General features: G+C 40.0%; 1 protein-coding gene across 1 annotated transcript in view; it reads right to left on the reverse strand.

Annotated features, from left to right (window-relative positions):
• NPLOC4 (NPL4 homolog, ubiquitin recognition factor) overlaps window positions 1-10,095 on the reverse strand; it is a 340,333-nt gene extending 330,238 nt beyond the window's left edge. The window contains exons 1-2 of the mRNA XM_069199778.1: window positions 9,884-10,095; window positions 1,520-1,600 (exon numbers count right to left, since the gene is read on the reverse strand). Of these exons, the coding sequence (XP_069055879.1) occupies window positions 1,520-1,600; window positions 9,884-9,898 (96 nt within the window). The 5' untranslated portion in view covers window positions 9,899-10,095. The remainder of the gene's footprint in view (window positions 1-1,519; window positions 1,601-9,883) is intronic.
• Window positions 10,096-11,292: the final 1,197 nt, after the last annotated feature.

Here is an 11,292-nt window from a genome sequence, read left to right on the forward strand (position 1 = left end):
GACCTCCTCCATTTCAATCCATCCCTTTCCAATCCAATCCACTCCACTCCATCCAGTCCACTCACTCCACTCTGCTCAATCCACCTAAACCTATTCCACCCAATCCAAGCCATGGCACTACACGACCCTCTGCTACTGAACCCTACTCCCTTCTACTCAACTCTACTACACTCTATTTCCCCTACTGCACTCTACTTCAACAAACCCTGATTTACAACACTATAATCCCCTCAACTACTCTAGGACACTCCACACCAGTAACGTTTAGTCATGCTTGTATGGGCAAGACCTAGTGGGGTGCACGCAGAGGCCAGTTAGCATATTGTATGTTGTTTCACTTGTAGTGTTATTTGGAGCTCTTCTCATGCACACATTTATAAGCAGACAAGGAAACTAAATTTGTTACTTTTGACTGGTTGCCAGTAGGTCATAACAACTGACTTTCATTCAGATATAGCTGAAAAACATCAACCATGAAAATGGCTTTTTATGTATCTGCCTCAAATTTAAGGTACATTCCAAGGTTATGAACCCAAGCTCCTAGCAACTCGAAAAGGAAACAAACAAAAACCTTATTTATAAAATAGATTCTTGTACAAAGGGTATTTTACAGGTTCCTAGTTTGCTCTAAAGATTGAGCTATCATGTCAGCATTGATCATGTTCAATTAAAACGTCAGTGATCGGATGATGCTTGTTATAACAGCAATTACACTTAAATATTACCCCCCATTGTTATGGTGTTGGTATCTTGGCAATATACTGACAAAAACAAATTACATTAATTGACACAACAGAATGAACAGAGACCTGGCTTTACTACAGTTATGTCACTCAAGCTACGGAAAGCAATTTGAGAATGAATCAGAAACTAGCAAATGCACAGCTAGAGGGGGGTGAGCTACTGACGGCTCAAGTGAGATGCCAGGTTCTGGCTCAGCTGAAGGTCCCTTAGTACCTCAAACCAAAAAACAAGCCAATGGCATGGTCACCGGGCTACTGATCGTGTGTTTGGGGTGGTGGGGAGAGAGTGTAGTAAGTTCAAGTTTTAAAAAAAAACGTTCACATTTCATAAATGACAGTCAACGCACTAATACAATCTAATGTGAAAAGCTACTACATGGTAAAGAAATATTTCTTGTTTTACATTTTGAAGCCTTCATCATATTTTTATATGACATTTCGCATGATTTAAATTCCACATATGTGGATGGCTTAAACTGTGGAAAGACTGTTTCATACAAGCCAGACACTTGGCTCAACTCTCCCTAGTAATTTGCTGACTTGGCTACAGCTATGCACAGAATACAAGGAAAGCTTTTCAAAGGACACTAGATCTTCACTGTAATTAAGCAAAATACTTTTTTGAAACTAACTACTCCACACTTCTCCTTCCGGCTATGAAATGGATGATCTCAACTCTGAGAGGTAGGAAATGAAATCTAATGCAAGTGTTAGGCAGGTCAATGCAACAGAGGGCAGCAAAATGATTAAACAACTTTTGAAACAAACTTATATACCTTCTTAAGAAAAGTGGCTGCTGTTTCCCGTTTCGTTGTGGTGATGCGTCTCACCCCATCTGGAGACTGGATACGGACTGTCTGTGAAGAGATCACATAAGAAATAGTTATACATGCATGGGAAGAGACCAGTAGTGCTGATGAGTAACAGTCTTCCTGTCTCTCCAGAAGATAATTCAGTCTGCAATCAGTGATCAACTACTTGCCCCCAAGCGCCTTTCGAAGCATAACACTTATGGGCTCAGCTTCACAAGGACTTGCTATCTTGTTTAATGTTGGTCTGCTGCTCATCTTAATTAGACTTAATCGGTCAGCACACAACAATTACTGCAGTCCCTCAACTAGGATTTCAAAGGTTACTAAAATAAAAGGGGTCAGTTACATTCAGTTAATTGTGAAGCTAGTATCCTAACTCCACACTTTTATTTTCCACCGCTTACTTAACTGGAGGTGAAAAGAAGGCTTGACAAAGTAGGAAGCCTACAATTAAACACATTCTTAACTCATTTATACATATTGCATCATCAGATTCTTCTATAACGTATCTCCATATAAAATAGATTTTAATACTTTGCTGGCAACTGATAAGATAGGCTGTGGCTAAACCTGAAACCCCACTTTCACCCATAAGAACACATGCACCTCCATCATTAGGACTAGGACTTCCCACCCTCGCCCTTCATTCCAGTGAACATCACTTTTGCAACATTCAACCACCCTACACTAAGTCCAGACATACAGTGGCTACTAGTAGACAGACACTTACTGGGTGGTTAGAAGTAGTAGACAATATCTGAATATTTGAAAACCCTAGCCCTTTGTCCTTGTGCCAGCCTGCACCACGTTTTATCGTTCTGACAGACCTGGGGTGATTTCTATTGCCGAAATCCGACAGGTCTCCTGACAACTGAGTACCACAATTACAACATATTGCTCACTAACAAATGACATTACATATATTTATAAAATTGTGTTACCTACATTTCACCTAAACAAATATAAATATATTAACCCTGACAAATGTCCTTGGGGGAATCAGTTAAAGAGGCCATCCACTGCACAGATGAATGCAGGTTACCAACAAAAGACATTCCAGAATGTTAGTTTGTATAATTGTGCCTACCTGGGTTTTCATATCTAATGTGATATTTACGAAATTGCCTTTTATGGTGATTCTTGGAAGATAAAGAGTTTCATAAGATCAGCCTTGAATGGAACCAGCAAAGGTATTAAGTCTACTTCAGACAAAAGAACGTTCCCGTAATGTGCTCCCTATTGCTAAAAGGAACTAAATCTTTATGCTGCATACGAGGGTAGTTTGTAGCTAATATACGTCTTTTATTGGTTGTACATAGGTATTAAGTTAGAACACACAGACAGAGAGTAGGAGAGAGTTTGAGGAGTAATCATGTATGCCAAAAACAACATATTGGTCAGGTCACCCAAGCTGTCCATGCGTCTATAGCCTATGGCATGGCAGTATTGTCTATTAATCAACATCCATGTGTTTCAAATGATGAGTAAGAGACTTTTTTGCATTAACAGAATAAAAATAGAGATCCTTTTTATGGGAAAATGTAACCCATCCCAACGCCATTTCACTGTTCTCAAGTTATAGGCACCACTCTGTTAAGTACCCAAACAGCCAGGGTCCTCAGAATACACTTTGACACCGAACTTTCATTTGGAGCCCCAGTCAAAGCAGTAACCAGGGATAGCAACCTCCATCACCCTTTTCCTTGTAAAATCCTTCCATTATATCAAACTGATCATCTGTGAGAACCGATAATAGATCCTAATATTATGGACCATCAGGACTGCTGCAACATCATCTACACTGGTCTTCACAAGAAATCCAAAACCAGGTTACAAAGATTCCAGGACCAGATAGCCAGACTGCACCTAACCCTCCGAAAAAGGAACCATGTGAAGGCTACCTTGAAAGCCTTCCACTGGCTCCTGCAAGCCAGAATGAAGCTCAAGAATATTTGCCCCATCCAGAAACCCAACTGAGGCAAAGACAATGAATACCTGCAGAAATTGGCTACACATTCCATTCCATTCCAGACAGAAGCCTTTGTTCAACATCCTTCCACCATCCATTAGTGATCATTCCACATGTACTGACAGAGCGTCTGATCACTCGGAGAACATGGCCTAAAAGCTGTGGAACTCAACAAATCTGCACCTGACGTTTAAAAAAAGTCTAGAAGACACAACTATTCAGACATTCTTTTTAAATGAATGTCTTGCAAATAACCAAATAAGAATCATTTCCATGATCATACTGCATAATATATTGTTGTCAGGAATAAAAAAAAAAAACACACACAACTCCCCTTTATTATAAACCTGGAGGGGTCGTTTGATGTGTGAATACGAACAATAAATGTTTGTCTCTAAATCACAAGACAGCACGACCTTTGATTTTGTCGTTGATTAAACTGCAACAGTACACATCTCGATGGAATTATCAAATATAGTCACCTTTTTAGCACAGCCTGCTAAATTCTTTAGCATACAAGGCCCTAACCTATCTAATAGACTTTATTGTACATTTTCCATATTTAACATTACGATTTGAAGCAAATAAACCATTGCTGAATGAATCCTATGAAGTTTGATGCGCAGTTTTAAATCGGTCAAATACGCAAAGGCTACAATAAAGGACTTTATTAATCATTTTGAAAACTCAGTGTTGGCATTTGGTTTCCAAGTGACGGGAAGCCCTTGGTAGGTTACGCTACCGCTGCTGTACTGTGAAAGGATATGGAAATAGCATATTCTTTAAGGCGTAAAACAAGACTTTTTGTATGCTGATACACACAGTGCAGGTTCCAATAAGGACACTTCTATTACGAGAGCAGAAATTGAGAGATGCAAGTTGCTCTTTCTGTTTGAATCACAGCATTTTAACTACTACAGTACTACCACTGCTTCTCTACTGCATAATTAGAAAGGCCCCAACTCACCACGTTTATTATGCATACCAGTTCAACTTAGGTGTGAATAAACGACTTATTGGAGAGCAATTACCAGATCATGATTCATGGAATCAACATCAGCAAATATTTACATCTGCAGATGAACTCCGTACTTCTGAAAATCTGCTACACAGATGGATTTTCTGTAAATTGAGGGGACGTTATAGTACCATGTATTACTACAAGCCTTCGCAAAAGTTCTTCACACCCATTATACTTACCTACAGATTCCCTAGGTGTATAAACTACATTTTGTGATTTTCCTAGTAGAGAATAAAGGAAAAATAATTTACAGCACTTTAACCTGTACATACATTTATGATTTTCCAAGAGTGCCATCTGTAGACTTTTGTAAATACCAAGAAGAGTTGGAAAACTATTCAAATCAAAAGAGGAAAACTACGAGTAGAAGTGTGACAAAAGATGTTAATTAATCAAGCCCAGTCGCATAACTGAATTATCTGTTTGGACATGGTGGACGGGCGTTTCCACACTAGATAATCTCAAACCAATGTACAGCTTTGAATGAACAGATGGCAAAAGCAAGGTTTTATACAGAAAGACTCTGAAATAAGAATGAAGACTTGTGGGACTGTTGATGTTACCGTGAGGTCTGATGTGGGGGTCAGAAGGTGCTTCTGAAGGATCCTCATTGCCAAATTAATTTGTGGTAGATCACGGCTAGCAATGTAGGTTGGGTTTAATTCACCTACAAATAGTGTGGTTCCAATCCGGGGACACGAGGGGGATGCCACAAACATGCAATGGCCCCAGAACACATTGGCAGATTTTGTATCTCGGTTCCTGGCAGAAGCTTAGCGAATCACAGGATGTCTTAAGGAAAGCAATGAGTGGACTCATTATCATAGTGGATTGAAGCTTTTAACAATAAATGCAGCAATCACTAAACTAATTGTACTAAAACTGAACCGGCACTTGAAAGAATCCTTATCAGCTAACAAAGAACTACTCAAGCGTGTAGAACCGTTTATTTGGGCATGCGTTTTGATGTAAAAATTGGCCTGGAGAAAATAGTGGTGACCTTGAAACAGATCTTCAGCTGCTACCTACCATTAAAGGTAAACGAAAGACTGAAGCCCAGTCAATAAGCATTTTACTCCAGGTATGCAGTACCAAAGCAATTATTGCCGTGGCATACGGTTACAGGATTTGGAGTTTATAGACACTAAGGCCGTCCAGAAAAATGGGAACCACTTTTTGAGGTATCCATTATGGCTATCCAAAGGATCCCTTCTCATTGCTTTGTTCTGGGAATTAAACCTATTTTGGACATCATTGCTCTTAAGCCAATTTTCTATTGACAAAATGCGGTGGCATATTGAGTTCTTGATGTAGATCGTATCTTGTATCTGTGCAAACAGGGTGTAATGGAGGACCCATGTATGCAACACCTTAAAGGTGCTTGACTTTGGAATCTATACTTGAAGATCCTTCCACCATTAACTTGTTGACATGCAGCTACAGGCAAAATAATTATACTGGTATTATAAAATGAAGGATATCAGTATTAATGTCAAAACTGACTGACATCTAGATATGTTTTGCATAGAAATAAGGTTGGTTTTGAGATTTATACAGATGAGATCTACACTGAAGCTAATACAGCCAAATGTAATAAAGGGAAAATATCCTAATGATTAAGGGGAATAAAGGAAACTATTATGTACTTAATGCTGGCCTGCCGGTCGGATGGTGGACCTCACTTGAGCAGGATTGTACCCCTATTTAAAATCTATAATGTCATAATTTTATTTGAAGGTATTTATTTTCATTACAAAACAGACTTGCCCAAACCTTATCATGCGATTGCTTCTTAGATTCGGGCAGCTTGGATTATGACAGTCAGATGATTTATGAGTAAACGTTAAACTTGAATGAGGGATTCTTAAGCATGATAATTTGAGTTCTTTAATCAAGTCTTTACTTTGTGTATTCTCATTTAGATTAGTCAATTTAATTATTACTAATATTATCACTTTTTATTGAAAAGGACTCATAGATTTTTAGTTTTTAGAGTGTATACATTTTAGTTATTCAAAAGATATTGAAATTTCATGCAGTTGTATAATTTGCTTTAGTGAATTGAAATAATGTACTAGTTTGTTCAATAGTGTATTGTTATGACTGGGTAATCTTTTCACTGTTTTATTTGAGTGTATTATTAAGGCTTTACTGCAGCCAATAAGAAATGGTATTACATATGTAATTCAGCTCACTTCACAGGAAGTGATGTTATGTATACTCTTATAATAATGCTGACTTTAACAAGGGTCAGGAGCCCGATTTACTAAGAACAACACTAACATATTCATAAAGAAATGTTGAACGATTTTTTTTATTTTTACTTTTTATAAGTCAGGTGTATGCAACGTGTATCGAATTGGGAAATTTCAGAAAGTGGCAATATTTTTGAACAGGCATGTGGAAATGCTTTTAGTGAGTAAACAAAATGTGCTGGGGGTATTATGTTACGCATCAAACTTGCCATGAATGCATATCTGTTTCCCGTTGGTATTATTTATCCAAGTTAAAAGCCCAAAAGTGTTTCAAATTTGCAGTTTGTTAGGCAATATAAGGGTTACTGGTGTGAAGTTCTCTGTTCCTCAGAAAAAAAGATTAAAACACAATTCACTCCTGGGCCACTCTCCCAAATAAAGGGGATGATGCCAGTAAGATGGACGAATACAAATATCCTGAGGCTGGGTTACAGACATAACAGAATTTACAAATGAAAGCAGCTACAGTGTGGGGACACGAGGTGACACCTTTAAGTCTGGAACGAAGGGGACGGGGTCCCCTTTCTAAAATAATAATAAAAAAAAAAAAAAAATAATAAGGAGACTCCATACACCGGCATCAACCCCAGACTGGAGGTCTGATGAAGACTGAGGAAAGTTTTGCAAAATATATAAAAACCAAGAGGAAAACACACAATTGACAACAAATTCGTAAGTTCCAAGCTGTATTTTCAGGGGGCACTGAAAGGTACAGTCTGAAGAAGTGTCTGAGGTGCACTTTAAAATCACTAACTTAAATGGAAGTGCTCACTTTAAGCTCTAAAGGAAACGGCGAAAGACAGAAACACAGTACTTTTCCTATAAACACAATTTTGTTATGAGTGAAAAGTGAGATCAGAACGTTTGCCTCCGTTGTCAACAAACACAAGACCACATTCCATTCTCTGAATTGTATAATATATACTTACAATCAGGAACCGCTTAAAATGAACACGTATAGCGCAACAATATTCTAAAATTATTTATGGATCTCGCATTTAAATATACTGGAAATATTTATACGGCCTTGAGAAAGTGGAATTCCCAAAACGGCAAACCCACTATCAAATGTTGGAAGCTTTTGATGTTGCGGCATAATAGGTGGAAATGTGTATTAATAAAGTTGAACAAAATAACTTGTTGGAAAGAAAAATAGTTTTCGCCGGATAAGATGTCTAGCCTAAATATTTACAGACTGAAAAAGGAGAACCAAATTCGTAGCAAAAACTCTACAGAATGCAGCGATTCAGTTTAACTCCATTAAAAGCAGCTGAAGCCTTGTTATACCCACAAAAGTTACCCACCCTTCTCTAATCTCAATTAAAACTTCCGTGTCACCTTCAAGTAAAGTGAGTTGGTCCTGCATTTAGCCATTGCGTGCACATTCGATGTAGCCAGGTTGCAGTATCAGAAACCTGTCCTCAGAAAAAGCAAAAAACATGCAACTGCCGATCTGCAGACTGCAGACACTAGCACAAAGAAGAGCGAAGAAATGGAGGGTAAAACGGTATATTGATGATTACAGAAACAACACAAGTTTTTTACGATTCGGGAAAAATACAAACTAGGAAACACTTAAAGGGAAGCATAGGAATGAATCCGATGGGAGGCACACGTTGGAGGTAAAAAGGTCAAACTCATCCCACACCCTATATCAAATAACAACACTGAACGAACTGCGACTGCAGGGAAGAGAAAGTAATAGTAGTACGGCCAACAGTAACAACACGAAAATATAGACAAGGCGCAGACCACAAAATACAGATGGCATCGAGAGCCCCGACATGGAAGCGGAAATCAGACTGGAGAGAGCAGTAAAGTGTGAAGCACGAGCTTGTCTGGTATTGGGGTAAATTTGGAACGCTGCTTCGTGGATAGTCTGGAGGCTAGTGAGTCATGTGAAGCCAGAATAAGGGAATGGGGCTGTGGTTCTGGGGGAAGAGTAGTGACCCTGAGCCCGGAGAAGCGTTGAGGCATAGGATCTGAGACAGTGAGGATGCTTGCTAACTAGACCAGTTGCTGAGTCAATGCACTCTTATAAAAACGAAAAGAAGGGATATTTGAGTACAAGCATGGGGTTTAACGAGGCGGATAGGGCTGCGGTTTAGGAAGATTTGCTCTTTGTTGTGGGATTAGTTGTCCTGGTGCTTACACTGGTAGGTGATCTGGTTCTGATTATAATCGGAGCCCCAGATGTTGAGGAGAGTTGGGCCTGTTTGTCGGTCCCGATTATGTGATGGGCTGGTGGGGAAATCCTATCCACTCCCATCGGGTCTCGTTCTAGAGGAGGTTAGAGCCATAATTAATTTGTACATACAGATAACGAGGCGGCAGCGCTTCCTATCCTACAACAGATATAGAGAGATAGTACTGATGACAGGGTAGGTGTCCTAGGAGGAAAACACCCGACTCTTAACCCTGTTGGTCGTTGATGACAGGGAAGTAAACGGGAAGAAACCAAGGCTCAGTGGGGTCCGTGACAGTCACTAGAACCATAAATATTTCATCTGCGTTTTCCCGAATGAGGACGTGACAGACACTAGACACATAGATATTTAATCAGCGTTTTCCCCAATTAAGATATTACAGTGAACATTTTCAGTTGACGTGTTCAGAACTGCACCAATGTTTTAAGCTAACTAAGTTTTCTACCTCCAAAATGGATAGACAATGAGCCTCTAACGATGCCAAGGATCCCAGGTAACGCGACAGGGGATTTATCCTTTCGGATGTTAAGCTGTGAGCTCAGTTACTCCTTCCGACGGTTATTAAATATTTACCGTTAGTTTTTAACCAACACTCTTCCTACGGTTGTCTTCTAAAAAGTTCGACCAGTGTAGTGCATACAAATCGAAAGCTATAGTTGAATTAACACTAGCAGAGCCCTTATTTACAACTTTCATTTGTTGAGATCTATGCCTTCTGCAGTAGGGTCCCATGGGGATCCTGGCGCTGGTGAAGGGGGTTAAGAGAGGCCCTGATGCTCGTATGAGAGGTAATACCTAGCTTAATTTAATGGGGAAGAGGTATGACTCTGATGATGACGAAGACAATTCATAAGACAGGCACTCTCGTGAACTTACCATGCTTTCTGCCATGCCTCCTCCGCCCCGCCGGGCCCCTCCACTGGTTGCCCGGGTCCCCGCCGTGACTCTGCAGCTTCCTGCTACACTTTCAACCGCTGTGTCAGTGCCGGGCCGGCCTCTGTGTCTCGCGTTCCCCTGAATAGCACTCCGGGTGATACACGTCCACAGTGCAGCTAGTCACAATGGTTCCATTTTCCCACAAGCCAACCAGCGCCCAGACTTTGTCCATGAGCCAATCGGCGACCAGATCTGCTGACAGCGACAAGTGTTACTGCCAATTCTTTCCCTCGAACCTACCCTAATGGAGCCCTGCCTATGGAAACAGAAAACAGACAACAAAACAAACTTCTGAAGAGAGTAGACCTAAAAGAAAGACAACAACGGCTGCTAGCTAACACAAAGTAGAGAGCAGGCACAGTCGTAATATTCATAGGCGCTATATATCTAGAATGTCAGCAACACCATCGAGCGGCCGATAACAGAGGGAAATAATTGGCGCCATGTTGTTTGACAGAAACACGTTTGTATTCATCACTTTGCTACCCTACCACCTAAATTGCCAAGTAAATAGGCGCTTACCTTCCTGATACGTTGTAGAAACGAACGATAGACCAGAACCGCAACCTTAGTGTTTCTAAACTGTACTCAAAACATTAACATTGTTTCATTATGCAAAACACTTTTTGTAGTTTAGAAGTCACTTGAGTTTTCTTTACTGTTGTTACGAAAGCTCATAGCAGGCAATGAGGTAGTTAAATGACTGTAATGATAAATGGAAAGCGAAGTTGGATGAAATATATTTATTTTCCAGTTGGAACACTGAGCTTAGGTCTCCCTGCTCCGTCCTCCTAAAGACACCACCACCCCCACCCAAGGTTAGGCCTCCTCGAGAATATAGCAATTTCTAGGTTACAAAACAAGAATTTTAAATTGTATTAAGGACACTAGGCTAGGATTAGGCTTCTCTTTCTTTACTGTGAACATTACAGCAGTCAATCACAAAACAATAAAGAACAAGCATTTGCAATGCAATGGGTCTCGCATCTGCTCGACTTAGAGCTATTAGTGTTGTAAAGTCCTAAACAGATTTTCATTGCCACATAAAATGAAAAGTAAAACAGTTTTACATAAGCAAACCGAATTAAAGCGCCACGCCATGAGCGTGAAGGAGCAAGCAAAATGAAACAGAAGTTCGCCCGCGGTCAAACTTATCAGCAAATGTGCAGCGAGATCACGCTGCGTAGTAAAGAAAAAGAACAAGTAGTCCAGAAACCATGCTGAAAACATGGAGCCTTGTATGTTTTCAGTAGTTGGCCGGTGCACTCGAGGAGGGCTAAACACCATAAAAGGCATGACGTATGCATGGCTTTCACAAATAAAATCAAGCGATTTTTAAAAGGCAAGCC

This window comes from Pleurodeles waltl, chromosome 7 (assembly GCF_031143425.1).
Source record: "Pleurodeles waltl isolate 20211129_DDA chromosome 7, aPleWal1.hap1.20221129, whole genome shotgun sequence".
Taxonomy (NCBI): domain Eukaryota; kingdom Metazoa; phylum Chordata; class Amphibia; order Caudata; family Salamandridae; genus Pleurodeles; species Pleurodeles waltl.